At 39.3% G+C, this 17,354-nt stretch overlaps 1 protein-coding gene across 2 annotated transcripts in view; it reads left to right on the forward strand.

Annotated features, from left to right (window-relative positions):
- Window positions 1–17,045, forward strand: part of ZNG1A (Zn regulated GTPase metalloprotein activator 1A) — a 29,795-nt gene extending 12,750 nt beyond the window's left edge. The window contains exons 10-15 of one of the 2 annotated variants that reach the window (XM_086479962.1): window positions 3,451–3,507; window positions 6,278–6,329; window positions 14,026–14,094; window positions 14,195–14,260; window positions 16,085–16,214; window positions 16,927–17,045. In XM_086479962.1, coding sequence (XP_086336088.1) covers window positions 3,451–3,507; window positions 6,278–6,329; window positions 14,026–14,094; window positions 14,195–14,260; window positions 16,085–16,214; window positions 16,927–17,000 — 448 coding nt within the window. In that variant the 3' untranslated portion in view covers window positions 17,001–17,045. Of the gene's footprint in view, window positions 1–3,450; window positions 3,508–6,277; window positions 6,330–14,025; window positions 14,095–14,194; window positions 14,261–16,084; window positions 16,215–16,926 lie in introns of those variants that run through there. The other variant, XM_086479964.1, reaches the window with a different exon arrangement.
- The last annotated feature ends 309 nt before the right edge of the window (window positions 17,046–17,354 follow it).

Raw genomic sequence — 17,354 nt, forward strand, 5'->3', positions numbered from 1 at the left:
TTAATATGAATATGGCTTTTAATTATTAAGTTGAATTTTAATCATGTTGCCGTTTATGGAGTAAGAGGATTTGGAAAGTTTCTGAAAAATGCTAACACAGGTGTAGCTTAATTGGCTTCAGCATATTCCAGAAATGTAGCAGATTTTTAAGGGAATGTTATATGTAGAAATTCAAAGTTTGTTTTAGCTTGTTAAGCAGATCTTGTAGTGAAAGAGGAACTTGCAAGCCACATTGTCTCTGAGTTAATCGTTGGTCACATGCAGTATAATGTTTTCCTTCTGTTGTGTCATCTTAAAGATTTTTCTCACTTATGGCTGCTGCAGATATTTCATTACTACAGAATGATTTTGAAAGCAGCACAAGGAAGTTTTTCCTGTTTTTCATTGAAATTCTTACTCAGATTTCTTCTTTAATAAGGAATTAAATGGGTATGCTATTCCCAGGGGTATTAGAAGAGCAGTGTATCTTTCAGACTGTTAGGACTAACTTGTGTACTATTATGTCAGTAATTTGTCTATATTGTGATAAATGCTCAAACAATACAGGTTCCTGTTTGCAGCAATTTTTGAGGGGAATATAGTGGATATAATCTTAATGAAATATACTTGGTTTTTTAAAGTTACTGTCAAATGTAGTTGGAAAGTGTAGAGAAGAATATTTGCTGTTATTGGCTGATAAGATAGGACCAGCAAATGACTGTAGAATGTGTATTTTGTTTGGTAACCCATGGTTTTGACGACAGGTGCTTATCTGTTTTCAGTCTAAAGATCAGCTGGGTTTACATTTCTGAAAACATTAATCTTGTTAATGTGTCTGTTGGCTATAACTTAGTTGAGAATCTGCCTGCAGTCTGATTATGGGAAGTTTTATACTCTGCTGTTGGACAGTTGTGCCATGGAAAGCATTCTCTTCAGTCACTATCCTGTTAGTTTATAAGGATCATTCTCATACTGTTTTCATTACTTTGTTCAAGGAGCAAGGTGAAATGTTTAATTAGCTTTGCCAGCTTCATACTCTTTTCTTCCTAACTTATGAATTCTGTTGAAGAGTGCTCAGAACAAGAATAAACATATTATGGAAGAGATCATAAATTCTGTTACTGAGGGGTGTTTCACACTCATTCATCTATTTTTCTTCTAGTGACCCTTAGTAAATCATTTCTCATGTGTGTCTTATTACGTAAAGTTATTTTCTTCAATGGATTTGTTGTCACTTAGGAACTTACGTTCAAAACAGCAAGTGTGGATAAATGTGAGCAATTCTTAAAATTGAGCTTTTAATGTTCACCAGCTTTTTTGGTATGTTAAAAGTTTTAACCTGTAAATAGTCACTCTAGATTCTGCTGCAAAATTTAGACTTTTGATTTTTCCTATTCTGTAAATTCAGTATTACTAAGTTAGTATTTCATACAATTGAGTTGTATTAGAACAATGTCATTGGCATTTTTCTCTGTAAATGGAGGTGAGAATGTTCTCATGACTCCAGGTTTTATTCTGATGGTAAATCTTGGATATTTACTGATAGCTAATTTTACAATATCCAGATTTGGCTATCTTTTATTTTTGAGACCTCTGTATTACTTACAGTTTTCATGACATCTGTGCAGAGTGATATTTCTTCATCTATGTATGTACTTCTAGTGCAACATAAATGATTGAAAGACAAAAGAAGAGCAAGTACTGCAAAGGGATGGAGTTGCAGAGGTACAGTTGTAGCATTTCCCTTTCCTCGTATTTAGTAAACTTTGGGGAACATGATACTAATTTGTAAAATTCTGGAATTTATCTTATATTATGAAGAATGAGAAATTTTACCTTTGCCACAGAAGGAGGGGGAAAATAATGAATGATGATCAGGTCTTAGGAAAACACTAACGTGAAAAAGATTTGCAAGACATTGCTCCAGCTGAAATTAAATAAGTGACAACATGATGATTTTACTGAGAACAAACAGTGGTTTTGAGAAAGCAGATCAGGAGTTCCTTGTTCTTTAACTGCAAGGCAGGGTACAGAAATGATCAATGAAATGCTTTGGAGGGGGAAAAGCAGCAAACTATTGATAGAATTAAATTGTTCATAAATTGCCTAGGAAATTAGTGCAAGTTTGAGGCCAAGATTTTTGTAACATGGAAAAAAAAGGTTTCTGTAAAGGTTACGATGGTATCCAGCATGGCTAACAATTTTGAAGAGGATATTAGACTTTATGCTTTGTGTATTAAATCGTTATCTGTCCATGTCCATTAGGAAGAGATCCAATATGTGAAGTGTAGTATCCACATCTGTATCCTTCTCTGGTGTCTGATGCCAGCCAGCATTAAATTTTGAATATTAGATTAGGTGGACCTCAGATTCAGTCCTTAATGACGAAGTAAATATTCTTTAGTGAATGAGACATACTGCCTCTCCCATGATTAAACATTCCAAAAGTGAAATAAGCACAAAATTTAATTTATTAGTATGTTATTTGAGAACAGATCTTCTTTAATTAGCAGGTTTGTCTCTCAAAAGCCCACATTTGAAAGGGACCAATAGAACACTTTGTTCAGTGTTTCTATGTGATTTTTTTTTTTTTTTTTTTTTTTTTTTTCCCCGAGAACAAACAACTAGCACTGAGCTAGTCAGGAACTTCAGAGAGGAATTATTTATGTGTTTTACATTATAAAACTTTTGTCTTAGAAACTGTAAAGCTACTGTTGGGTGTAGAAGTTTAATAATACTACCTACACTCCAGAGGTCTCCTTTTTTTTTTTTTTTTTAACCTCTTGTATGTTCCTAGTATTTAGCCACCTATCATTAATTGCGTTCAGAAAGTGCTATTAGCAGTGAAACTTATAGTTTGTATTGCTTTTATAAAAAAAGTTTCATATGCAAGTTTATAAGTTACTGTTCTTACAAGTAAATATGATCAATGCTTTCTGTTCCATATAACATTTTTCATTTGTCTGTTTCAGATGTTAGAGCTGAAATTCTTCATAGTAGCACTTGCCTCATAGTGTCTTTCAGTTTTATTTGCTAACAGTGTGTCAGTATAAGCTAAATATATTCCAGGGGTATGTGTTTGTGTTGAGAGGGTCCAAATTAAGGGTGCACAATTATTGCTGGGAAGAACTTCAGGATTTCTTTTCCCTTCTGGGGAAAATCAGTTATTATTCAGGCATATAGTATGAGGGATTTTATAATCTTCCTTAGTAATACCTTGTATTTTACTATATCTTTTAAAATTACATTTCTGTGCTTACATATTGCTGTGTAAATGAACACTACGTTTCCTTGTAGGAGACTATACCAACCACCAACACCCGAAACTGAGGCTAAGGATTGATGCCATTAGTATGACAGACAGGAAGACAAACATAAGCTTTAGTGAACCATTTAAAAAATAATTATTTAAGTAAACGCAATTTTTAAATATAGCAAAAATACAAAGCTTTCTTTCTTCCCTCTGTTTAGAGTTGATCTCTCCAATGTGTTGGACCTGCATGCTTTTGACAGTTTATCTGGAATAAGGTATGGTGATTTCACTGTCTTGTATTAGACATAATGTCCAATATACATGCATGAAATAGAAACACTCAGATCCTGACTGAAATTTGCATGTGAGTTTCTCTTAGAAATTCTAGTTTAAACAAGTTTAGTCACTTATTTAAAATTCTCACTTTGGTGGTAATCTGAGACTGAGAATTTTTTCCACTTGAAATGTGTGCAGCAAGAGCTTTTTGACCTTGTAGAGTTGAATGAGTCAGAGTGTGCATGACTGGTTGGCTTTTTTTTCTGAAAACACAAGTTTTGGTATAATACTAGTAGTAGAATAGATGTGCACGCTCTTTTCTGGTTCACTTAAAGGATTTCAAAAATTTTTTCACTCTACCGTCATGATGAACTGGAGGGCTCCTTAGTTTTCACAGAAAATGATGACTGAGGTTCACAACAAGCAAAGCCACTACGAATTCTGTTTACTGTGTTCCACGTTCTTGTTTTTTTTTTTTTTAATGCCAAACATGTGCTTCAGCATGCTAGATGGGTGGAAAAATAAAATTGGAGGTGAGGGGTGAAGGTCTTTCTGTTCACTTTGTGTGCTGAAGTTGTTCAGCAAAGAGAGCAAGGAGTACTGGAGCAATCGTAAAACCAAGGAGGGAATATGCAACTGGGGGCCATATCAGCTTCATTTTTCTTCCTGGATGCACACTGTTCACTTTGGGTAAAGCCCCTTCCTTATTCCTAGAAGGGAGAAATTGCAGAAGATGCAAGCTGATAACCTCTAGTAGATGAGATGTGCTTGTGAGATTTCTGAGTGAACTGCTGCAGTACTATCCAAAGGATAGGCTGCTTTTCCTGACTCTCTGCTGCCCCTTCTTTTTGCTGGCAATGGCTTTTTCCTGATCTGTGAAAAGTCTTGTTTGTTTCTTTTGAGCTCCGTGAATGTACTAGTCAGGTCTTTACTAATGGCAGCATCAAGGAGGTTCAGAATAGGCATCCAAAAGAAAGTTAAGGGGGGAGGAAGGCCAGTATATCCTTTATGGACAATAGATAACTGTTAGGTCATAAACCAGATCATAAACCCATGTCCTGAGTTCTATGATGGATCAACTAAACTGACTCATCCTGGAGCCACACGACAGATAGAAAGCAGTAAGAAGATGCGAATCAGAAAAGGATCATTCTTGATAATGGCAAATCACAGTTAGATCTGATTAGCTGTAGTAATAGGTGGCATTCTGCAAGGTTTACTAGGAAGTGCTGTGGTCTACAAATCTGAGAACGTCCTTAAGAAGCTGACAAAAAAAAAAAAAAATCTTGCTTTTCTGGGTCTAGTCTTCTCTGTTACCTCACTCATAGTTCCTTTAGAGGTTCTCAATATTTGGGATTAAAACAGAGGAATCACTCTAAAATTGCAGCATTTAAAGACAAATTCTAAAAGCACCAAGAAGGTTGTAGACTGCTGAAATGAAGTTCCATTTCTTTTGTTTTTATTTGAGCTCTGTACAGTGAAATTGCTTACCCTGGTAGCAGTTCATAAGATACAGAAATCCCTACGTAAAATATTAGCAGTGACTTCTACCCTATTGTCTGTAGGAGAAAAACTCTTTGCATCCAGCACCATTTAAGCACAAACACACACCAGTACACTAATAAAATTGTTCTTTTAGCTGCATACTACGGTAAGGATTTCTGCCAGCGTAGCAGATAGATGCAACATCTGGTCGTTGTGGCGGTACTGGTAGAACCTTATAGTCTATACATGCGCTGAAGTGACAGGAAACACATCAGGAGTTCTGGATTCTGTGGAATGCAGTGTGAGAAGACAGCAAAGCAAAGATGATGTGAGGGGTGTGAAATGTTGACTTAGTAGCAGTCAGTATCTTTTCCCCCACCGTTAAAGGCTTCTTAAAATTTACAGTCATCAAAGTAGGAGGAGAGATTTTTATGGGCAATCTTACCTGAAGTAGCAGAGAGCTGTCATCATAGTGACTTGCTGCAGTATTCTCTTTTCTGCACGTTGGATGTAAGACAGAAGGAATGTTCTTTGGTGCAGAAACTGTATTTGAAGAAATCTTGCACTATCTTGATTAAAGGCAGGTGTGGGTGTGTAATCTGAAGTTGCATTAAAATTTTATGTTGTCACACAAAACAATACAGTAAGACCCTGAATCTTAGTTTATGAAACAAGTCCCCAAGCTCCTTTATGAAGTAAACTGGACCAGTTTTAAAGTAGCAGGCACACTGCACAGTAGGAATGAGCTGTACAGTAGTTTAAGGGAAGCTGATATATAGTATCTAACTTAGTGTTACAGATTTCTTTCTTACAAGCAACAGCTTTGTACATTTTTTTCTTCTTGCTTTTCAAATCATTCTTCTACAGTTTTTTTTTTTTAAAATCAACAACTAATACATTGGCAAATTCTAGTGATTTATTTTCCCCTTCTTGCTTTAATGATCTAGTTTGCCTTTTGTTCCTACACATAAGAATATCAAGGGTGTTGTACTTCTTGAAGTATAAATATTTAATATCCCAAAGATACTGCAAATCATTACTATAACCTAATTGTGTTTATATTTTAAAAAAGCTGACGTTCTAACACAAATCATTAACTAGATCAAACCAATATAATTACAAATCTCTATTTTGAGATTAAAACTGAATTGACAGTTCAAGCTTATTCTGAGTATATAGTCTATCTTTGATATTTCATTTCTGCTCTGAAGAGTTTATTGAAATTTTGAAATGACATTTTGTCCATCCTACTTAAATGCAATATTTAACTTTACTTATTTCCAGTTTGCAGAAGAAGCTTGAGCATGTAAAGGCCACACATGCACATCTAGATAAGGTAATTCTCAACAATACTGCTTAAATCTTTTTGTAACACAAGGTCGTTCAGGGTAGTTGCAAGCGTTGCATGCTAATCATGTTACCTTTTCGGAAGATTGCATTTAGGGAGTAATGTGTTTTAAGATCTTTGGAAGATTACGTAGAAAGCACATAAGAACAGGCTTTGTGGTAGATTGAGTCTAGATGCATATAGTGAGTCTTACTTTCAAAAATAGCTTTCATGGTTCCACTACTCCAGTCACATCATTCATTGATTGACATGGAGCGTGTTAATGAAAGAGACAGATAGCATTACAGAATCACAGAATGTTAGGAGTTGGAAGGGAAAGATCATCTAGTCCAACCCCCTTGCCAGAGCAGGACCACCTAGAGTATGTCACATAGGAACACGTCCAGGTGGGTTTTGAATGTCTTCAGAGAAGGAGACTCCACAGCCTCTCTGGGTAGCCTGTTCCAGTGCTCTGTCACCCTCACAGTGAAAAAGCTTTCCTTTATGTTTATGTGGAACCTTCTGTGCTGTAGCTTGCACCTGTTGCCCCTTTTCCTGTCATTGGCCATCACCGAGAAGAGCCCGGCTCCATCCTCCTGACACTCTCCCTTTATGTATTTATAAACATTAATGAGGTCAGTCTTCTCCAGGCTAAAGAGACCCGGCTCCCTCAGCCTTTCATCATAAGGGAGATGTTCGACCCCCTTAATCTTCTTTGTGGCTCTGTGCTGGACTCTTCCAAGCAGTTCCGTGTCCTTCTTGAACTGAAGGGCCCAGAACTGGACACACTATTCCAGATGCACTCTCACCAGGGCAGAGTAGAGGGGGAGGAGAACCTCTCGAGACCTACTGACCACAGCCCTTCCCATACACGCCAGGATGCCACTGGCCACCTTGGCCACGAGGGCACATCACTGGCTCATGGCCATCCTGCTGTCCACCAGGACCCCCAGGTCCCTTTCCCCTACTCTCTAACAGCTCAGTCCCCAGCCCATACTGGTACATGGGGTTGTTCTTTCCCAGATGCAAGACTCTACACTTGCCCTTGTTGTATTTCATTGAATTTCTCCCCACCCAGCTCTCCAGCCTGTCCAGGTCCCCCTGAATGGCAGCACAGCCTTCTGGTGTGTCAGACACCCCTCCCAGTTTTGTGTCATCAGCAAACTGACAGTGCACTCTGCTCCCTCATCCAGGTAATGGGTGAATATATTGAATGGTAGTGGGCCCAGTACCGAGCCCTGAGGGACTCCACTAGATACAGGCCTCCAACTAGATTCTGTCCCATTGATGACAACTCTCTGACTTCTTTGCTTCAACCGATTCACAGTCCACCTCACTACCCCATCACCCAGACCACACTGCCTCAGTTTAGCTGCGAGGACGCTGTGGGAGACAGTGTCAAATGCTTTACTGAAATCAGGATAAACCACATCCACTGCACTGCCATCACCTATCCCCCTGGTTATGTCTTCATAAAAGGCTATCAGGTTGATCAAACATGACTTCCCCTTGGTGAAGCCATGTTGACTGCTCCTAATGACCCTCTTATCCTTGATATGCCTAGAAACAGTACTGAGGATAAGTTGTTCCATCACCTTTCCAGGGATGGAGGTGAGGCTGACCAGTCTGTAGTTACTCGGGTCCTCCTTGCCCTTTTTGAAGACTGGAGTGACATTTGCTTCCCTCCATTCCTCAGGCACCTCTCCTGTTCCCCACAACTTACCAAAGATGATGGAGAGTGGTCTAGCAATGACTTCCGCCAGCTCCCTCAGCACCCACGGGTGCATCCCATTAGGGCCCATGGATTTATGACTGTCCAGCTTGCTTAATTGATCCCTGACCCAGTCCTCATCAACCCAGGCAAACCCCTCCTTTACCCTGGCTTCCACTGGGGCCTCAGGGGTCTGGGGCTCCTGAGGACAGTCTCCAGCAGTATAGACAGAGGCAAAGAAGACATTCAGTAACTCTGCTTTGTTTGTATCCTCTGTCACCAGGGCATCCGCCTCATTCAACACTGGGCCTACATCGCCTCTAGTGTTAGTTTTGTCTGCAATGTATTTGAAGAAGCCCCTTCTGTTGTCCTTGACCTCCTTTGCAAGGCTTAACTCCAAGGCTGCCTTAGCTTTCCTAGTTGCCTTCATCCTCTGACAACAGTCTTATAGTCCTCCCAAGTGGCCATCCCCTCCTTCCAAGATCTATAGACTCTCTTCTTCCACTTGAGTTTGCCCATTAGTTCCCTGTTTAACCATGCAGGTCTCCTGGCTCCCTTTCTTTATTTCCTACCTACTGGGATGCTCCGATCTTGAGCTTGGAAAAAGTGGTCCTTGAATATAAACCAACTCTCTTGGGCCCTTTTACCTTCTAGTACTGTGTCCTGTGGGATTTTCCCTAGCAATTGCTTGAAAAGGCCAGAGTTGGCCCTGCTGAAGTCCAAGGTTGTGATCCTGCTTGGTATTCTGTTCCTACCGCACAAGATCCTGAACTCCACCATCTCATGATCGCTGCAGCCAAGGGTGCCCTCAACCTTCAGCGCTTCAACCAGACCCTGCTTGTTAGTTGAGTGTAAGAGCTACCAGTGCTCCTTTCCTAGTTGGCTCATCCACCATTTGCCTCAAGAAGTTATCATCGATGCACTGGAGGAACCTCCTGGACTGTGAATGGCTAGCTGTGTAGGCCTTCCAGCAAATATCTGGGTAGTTAAAATCCCCCATGAGAAAGAGGGCCTGTGAGTGCAAGGCTGCTGTCAGCTGACTGTAGAAGGCCTCATCAACTTCCTCATCCTGATCAGGTGGCCTGTAATAGACACCTACAACAGTATCTCCTACTATTTTTAGTATTTGCAGAACCAAGTGTTAAATTTGTAGGCAATTCTTATCCTGTAGGTTTCTGTCCAAATGTCTGTGTATTTGGATATCAGGGAGATGTTATTAATGACTTTGCATTCTTTAAAGCTGTAATAAAATTTCACTGAGTAGTTAAGCATGTGTAGGTTTCCACTCTGAGTGCTTTCCATTATTTTCGCGAGAAATAGTAACAATTTAACTTGTAACAGTGCAGTATTCTGCCCTGTAAACTAGTATTTAGCAAACGTATGCTAAAAAAAGTAAACGGTTCTGTTGGTGTTGTTTTTGGTATGTAAAACTGAACTCTAAAATGTGTTCCCCTCAACCCAATGTGTGTTTATATCAGGGCAGAATCTTTTCTCTCCCTGCATGCAACTGTAAATAACATTTCTGCCTTTGTGGCTTTTATTTGAGCAAATACAGTGTTTTTTGTGATCAACATATGTAATTTCAAAGCTGAATGTGAGTAAAAAAGGTCTTGCCCATCATCCCTACAGAATATAAACAGTTCTATGTGAATTGCTACTTTTAAGCACCTGTTTTATCCATGATGAAGAGGTTTTACAAGAAAGGCTCCCTTTTAATTTTTTTTTTTTTTTGCTTGTTTTACAAATGTTAGTATCTTTTTCTGCTTAGACCCTTCTCAAAAGCAGAACATTCTAAAGTCAGGGAATTACTGCATTTATTGACAGGCAACACAAACTTATATTTACTGATTTGAATTCTGAAAAAAAGAAATGTGAAACCATTACACAAATACATACATGAACACGTGTCCTCTCTCCCTCTGTCTCCCAGCTTCCGCTGATTCTTTTAGTGGGTTACATTTAGTCTGTCCAAGTTGTTCCAGCAAGGTCACGTGTGGCATAGGAGATTGGGAGTGTTTGTGTAATGGTTTTCTGTTCTCACCACTGCTCTGTTTCTTCCCTGTGGTTCATGCAAGGCTCTTAGTACCTGTGATCTGCCCCTGCTGTAGGGGTAAACAAGCTGCAGTCTCTCAGGGATGTATGTACCCCCCTTGGTGTGGCATGGCATGCTTTCCCCAAAGAGTCATCAGTCCCAAGTGGTTAGAGGTGTCTGTCTCTAACACGGTGCCATGTGTTTCTCTGCCTGAAGTTGTGTGGGATGGCTTTTTTACTGTTGTATGGTTTCAGAGCTGGCTGAAACAGGTTGTGAGACACACAAGGCAGCTCATGGCTCCCTCCCACACCCCTCAGCACTGTAGCCCCCTGCTAGATAAGCCTTGTAAGCTTACACAGAAAGAGCTGTGTGAATGTGTATCAGTTATAGACTCCACCCTTAATATCACCAGAAACTGAATGTACGCCTCGAACATCTTCCACTCCTTGACAGTGAGCGTTAGGCTGTAGGGGTTAATGTAGCAGTCAGAATATATGCATTAAAAATTGTTGTACTTAAGTTCCATCTCCTGCCAAGCAGATGATGGAGGTTAATATCCTAAGTGTTTGAATTTACATTATTTCCATTGTGACTCCGCCTTTTGGTGTAGGCTAGTAAGATTAGCATTGCTTACTGCAAATTTCAGGCCTTGATCCTGCAAAACACCAAACCAAGATGCTGAGCTGTTTAATTCACTCACCATGTCTTATTATGCAAGCAAATATTTAAGCAGACAAACAGTACAGCCACAGAGTAACACCACTATTGGATATCCACTTGGTTTCTGAGTCCAAAAGTTGTAATTTTGTCCAGATCCCAAATGCATATTGACCAATGTTGATTTGATATAACAAGGGCACTTTCCCAGTTGGGGAGTAAGATTATGCATCAGATGACTTCGATATCCCAGAGCTTGCTTCACATCCTGTATCTGTATTAACTGAGCTCTGACCTTTCCCCTGAGCTTGTTACTCCTTTGCTTGCAGGTGTAGATCTTTGAAGGACTTCTTTTCCTCTTTCCAAGTCCCAGTTTGTAGGGTGGGAGCATGGAGGTTTTTCATCCCTCCTGACACTTTAACTTTTGTTATGCTTTGCCATGAGACTCATCTCACACCTGCATCTGGCATGTTCACCCCAGTATGATACTCTAGGTTACCCCTTGATCAATAGGATGTCCCACCAGGTTATGAGGTGATATCAGGGGGGCAATAGCGACTGTGCCTAGCTGTCAGAGCATTTGGGCTGTGGCCTTAGCCATTTCAGGGTCTCTTACACTCCTTGCCTGTAAACACAGCAGGAATTAAAGTGACCACAATTGATTGCCGCTTCTTCCCAATCCCTCCACAGGGGTCTTGTTTGTGGGATCAGAAGGATCAAGCTCAGCATACTCCTCCATCAGTAAATCCCAGAGTTTCCTACTTTTGCAAGTCCCCTCCTATAGCTTCCCAGCACCACCACAGCCACTGCAGAAGCGATTTCTGGGGGCAGCAGCCGTAAGTGTCCTTCACTGCTTCAATTACTTTGAGTAAAAGGTTGCAGAGTGGTTGCCCTTTGGGGAGAGGTGCTTCCATTTCTGCAGCACCGTAAAATGGGCTGCCCAATAGGACTCAAAATTTGAAACTGGCTTACTGTTTCCATAGTAGATTGGATGTCTTGTCACACAGCTTTCTCTTTGGCTGGTTCCATGTTACCAGCTGCTAAGTTTTGATCCAGGTTTTGTCATCTTGCTCCGCACTTGCTAGTGTGTCTTTTAGCAGACCATTAGTCTAACAGTGACTGTCAGTCTGATGGTCATAAATTTTAAGTGGTCCTGATCTTTCTGAGGCTCCATTTGAAGCATATGATAAACTCTGGCATACACCCACAGCAAAGCAGCACGCCTCCTAGTGTTTTACAGGTGGTACTTGTATCCCTTTTGCAACTCCTGGGCTAATTGTCTTGGATGCTGCCCTAGGGGGCTGTTAAGGCTCATGCCATGGGCGCATGGGCTTGAAGCTGGCGCTATCCTGTGTCTTCCCGGACATCTTCCTGTCCCACTAAGGCTTTCGTAGGTCCCTAATTTTTTTTCGACAGTTTGTACATTGTCTGCACAAGTCACCACACTTGTAATGGGTACACCACTCACACCAGAATATACAATCACCGATTTGCGGTATGAGAACCAAGGCTCCTTCCGGATTCCCCAAGTCATTGCAGTAATGCACTCTGCTCTGGTGAGACCCCCACCTATTGTGTTCGGCTCTGGGGCCCCCAGCATAAGAAAGACATGGACCTGCTTGAGCGAGTCCAGAGGGGGGTCACGAAGATGATCATGGAGCTGGAGCACCTCCCCTGTGAAGACAGGCTGGGAGGGTTGGGGTTGTTCAGCCTGGAGAAGAGAAGGCTCCGGGGAGACCTTAGAGTGGCCTTCCAGTACTTCAAGGGGGCCTATGAGAGAGACAGACTTTTTACCAAGGCCTGTAGTTTTGTGTAGAAGCTTTCTGCTTGTTTTTGCTTCTTGGTGGTTTTGTCGCTGCTCTGTTCCTTAGTGTCCCTGCTCCATGAGTCGCCCAGTGGCTGCCTGCTCTGTGGATGAGTTGTGGGTCACAGTCTTCTCTGGGGTATCCCCAGTTGGGTGCACTTCACCCATGGGCAACAGTCCCCCTTGTTTTCAGAAAAAGAAACACTTCTATTTTTATATAGTAGCTTAGAAAAGCATGCTTTCTTTCTAGAAAGTTGCTATGATTAAATTTAATTTTCGCATTAAAATATGGTGTATGCAAGGCCTGTATTTTTCTTTTTGAACTGCAGATCTTGACTGTGAAGTTGCTAGTCTTGAAAACAGTAAAAGGCAGTTGTAATCTCCTTTTGGAACTAAAGATTAAATATAAAATCAGTTTCATGCTTAACTATAATTGGAATCAGAATCTTAAATTCATAGCTTTTTCTTTAATTACAATTTATGCTCATGTTAAATATGTTCAGTTATAGTAATAAAAGTCTGAACAGATCCCTAAAGTAGGGAAAAAGTTAAGGAGAAACCATCCCGAATGTTTTGAGAGTTGTAGCATGTTTGTATTATTAAGAAAATTACTGTTGTTTTTGTAGTTGTAGTTGTTTTATTTTGTTTTGAAGCTGCTCAGTGTTAACTCTTGGTCGTTTTGTGAGTTTACTTCGTCATTAGATAAACATTTAGATTTGCTGCTTGCTGCTTTTTTTTTCTTAAGTTAGACTAGTCATCTGAAAGTAATCTGTTGAAATATTTTTAGGTTATATGAAAAATAATTCTCTGTATGTTATTCTATGCCACTGAGAGCTTATAGTGACAAAAATAAGTTATTTCCTTTATTTTTTAGTAAACTCTTAATTTTAAACTACACTTACTTTCTTCTTCTATTTTAGTAATAATTGGCTCTGAGCAGTAAGCCAGTGGTTGCTTTGGAATAAGCATAAATAAAACATCACCTCAGACATCTTTGGTTTTGGAATCTATTCCTACATAGTGTATTTATAAAAAACTTTTCCTAACAGGCATGTGCAGATAGGTGAAAAATATGTTGATTAATTTTTGTCTGATAGAATTGTGATGAAGATCAGAAGTAGTGACAAAGATCAGTATGCCAAGAAGACAGCATTCTTAAAGATATTTGAAAGATTGAGCTTACTAGCATATAAGAATTAAAATTCTTAGGCTTTCTTTGGAAAAAACATCAGCTACAGCAAAGTATATGGTAGAAGCTGATGGCATTAAACTGTTCAAAGAATTGCACGTGCCCCTTAAGTTCACACCCAAACAGAACCAAAAAGTGTAGTATAATAGAACAAATTAGAGCAGAACAGGAATGGAGAATTGTTTTTTTAAAATTTGACATGGGTATGTAGTTTTTTTATGAGGCCAAGTTGTGAAGAAGGCTGGTTTTTAAATTAATGTAATGAAATGTTTATTTAGTTTGGTAATAATAAGTTGCTCTTCCCATTTACAGGGTATAATTACAGTAACATTTGAAGTTACAGGAGATATAAAAGAAGAAAACTTAAATCTCTTTATTCAGGTAAGTAATATATCACTATGAACTGAATAAATCATTGTGGCTTTTTATAGAAAATCATCCTGTGCCATTCTGTTTATGAAAACATTTTTCCTTTTCATAGAATCTTCTATGGGAGAAGAATGTGAAAGATAAGACTGGGCGCACCATGGACGTCATAAGACTGAAGGTTCGTCAGAAATGACCAACTTCTTTGCCTTCTGCTTTTCCTGTTTTACACCTAAAAAACTGCAGTGTGCTGTCAGTTACAGACCTGTCAAAGGTGCTACAGGATCACTGTAGCAGAGCACACAAAATGGAGAATCGCAATTTGCCATTGTTCTGTGTAGAAACAGTTCGTTATTTGCTGGTTGGTGGAAAAACACAAAAGGTGATAGCTGACAGAGAAGCAAACATTGATCCTACTTGTTTTGAATTGAGAGGGAAGATGTACAGTCCCAAATATCAGTGGCAGAGTTAATAATCAGCACATAGTTAAATCGCTTTTTCATTTTTCACATCCATTGCTTTGAGAGGTTCCATCCATCTCACATAAATGTCTCCTTATATAGGGATTGGATGTTATAGATTGGGTACTATAGATTGCTATCTGTAATTATAATTGTTGGCATAATATGCGTAAGTCGAATTTGGCATAACATAGCGCAATACTAGTTGTGGTCTACACTTACAACCTTTTACGGTATTGTCAGTTTGTAGTTTTAAAGATGCAGCCCATAAGTATTCATCTTCAAAGGCACTTCATGTTGCATGGTTTTGGGAGGAGTATAGGTGACAATTTAAGATGTATTTTCATTTTTCTTATACCAAGCAGCCAAGTCAGTCATAAAATGAGAGTCAAGTCTTGTCATTTGCTAGGCTGTGAGAAATACAAGAAAATAGGCTCTGGCTTGTTTTCTGAGAAGACTTGTGCATTCTGGATAATGACATAATGAATTTTCATTTCATTGGAAGAAAGTTGTATTCTTACTCTTTCAGCAACAAAATCCTTGTCTTCCCCTTCTTGACAAATAGAAGAAAATACACACTGATGCATCCTAAGCTGTCTGAAAACAGTACTGCTCTGCACAAGTGCATTGTTGTATTGAGCATTGGAATCAAAGTAATTCTTTAGGAGATCAGAGGTGAGCTGTGTGCTGGCCCTCAGTCACAGACAAATACCAAAGCAAATGAACCCCAGGTAGTGATGGAACGGGTTCCAAAGTTTGCTGCTTTTACGTCTTACCTGCAGTCGTAATCCTTTTGGCAGTAATAGTCATAGAATTCCAACCAATATGCAGACCTTTTTTCATTAAGTATTTGTAGCACTTTTCCTTTTTTTTTTTTTTCCTTTAGGGATGTATAAGACATGTTTTACAGAGTGTTTTCTGCTAAAATATTTTGTAAAGTTTTACATGAAGTGATAAAAACTCTTTTAATACAACTTTTGGTATGTGGGTTAATGGGCTCACTCTGACAGTAATACTTTCTAATTCTGTTGGTAGTTGTTTTACTTCACAAATGTTTGTTTTTTCTCCAATATTCAAAGATTCTGTTTCAGAATAGTGAATATACTGAGCATGAAAGCTTAATCAGAGTAATCTGAAATCAAACATTTTTTTGCTTCATCTTTGCTGACAATCAATCTTTCATGGACTCAAACATCATACACCATATATGTAGTCAAAGTGGCATAGTAGCTGATGACGTGTTAGTTTGGCTCGAACATGCTAGATACTGACCAAACGAGGAACAGAAGGTGAAGTATGGCAAAGTGTGATTATTAGTCTTTTAACAAAATAAGGAGATGTGAGAATGGATGTTATGAGCAGACATGATCATACTACGTGGTTATTTTGACTGACGGGTGCACGGTTCCCAGAAATATTTTTTCCTGCTTGGCCTAGTGTCAAAGTTCCACTCCCCCCCCCCCCCCCCCCCCCCCCCCCCCCGCCCTTACGTATTTATTTTTAAAAGTTTGTTTATGTGACCTAACAGTTATTTTTCTGATAAGGGACTGGTATCTATTCAAGGCAAATCTCATCAGGTGATAGTCCAAGGTGTCCATGAGCTCTATGATCTGGAAGAGACTGCAGTAGCCTGGAAAGAAGATGAAAAGAGAACAAATAGACTGGTCCTAATAGGTAAGGAGAAACTGCGTGTCTATTTGTTTGACTTTGAGAAGCTGTTCTTTCAGCAGGCAGTCCTGTGACTTCTCCAGTGAAAAGCAACTGTCTGAAACTGGCCAGAATAACAGCACTGAGTATGTTCAGCATAACCTTTGGTCAAAGGTTTATCCATCCAGACTTCCTGCGGTTTTATATTCCATCTGAGAGGAATCTACACTATCCCTTTGAGTGACATTAAAATAAAATAAAATACTAAGTATTCATAAATTATGTTGGGATATTTAATGTTATTTTAAAAATCCACAATTATAAATATGGTGATGGGAATTGTTTGAATGCTTGATCAAATATTCATTAACTATAAGGAAGGTGCTTATGGCCATTAAAATGTGTAAAATCGGGTTTGTTTCTGAAAAGCTTGTAATACTGAGCTCATACATTTCTGTTTCCTACTTGTTACTCTCTGTTTAGCATAGCAAGTGGGTTTTTGTGACCAAAAAAACCCCAGTTTTTCCTCCTTTCCCTTACTTGTACAGCTTGAAGCCTGTTATTGCCTGTAAAATCTGAAGTTACCTTGTTACCTGCAGCTTAATTTTAATACCGCTGTTCTCACTCATTGGTGTAATAAACACTTCATTTGCTGAGAAGACTGGCAGGTTGCTAGTTGCATGCATTTTTTTTGTAATAAACTGTAAAATATAGTTAGCTTATTTATTTCTCTTTACAGGCAGGAACTTAGATAAGGAGACCATCAAAGAAGTGTTCATAGCCACTGTGAGAGAGAAACAAGGAAACAGCTGACACCAAACTTCAAGAAAGATGAAATGTCTGTGCTTAACCGTGCAAGCTTTTTATGACAGGAAAGACTGAATGACATACAGTATGGTAGTTTATTTTTCCTCTTGTAGTTTACACAACTGTTAAATCCTGAAGTCCTCCTGAGAATCCCAGCTGACATACTGCTTAAAGATAAGGTCTTATGGTCTAGAATCAAGCACAGAGATTTCTGCCATTTTGGAATGGGCGTAAGTTATGTCAGTAGCATCATGTACCTGTGCAGAAATGCAGATAGGCAAACGGCTGTTGTTTATGCTGTACATGAAGTATTACAGTAGGAACATGGTAAATATATTTGAAGCCTAGTGCTTTCTCCAG

This window comes from Leptosomus discolor, chromosome Z, assembly GCF_034619465.1.
Source record: "Leptosomus discolor isolate bLepDis1 chromosome Z, bLepDis1.hap2, whole genome shotgun sequence".
NCBI lineage: Eukaryota > Metazoa > Chordata > Aves > Leptosomiformes > Leptosomidae > Leptosomus > Leptosomus discolor.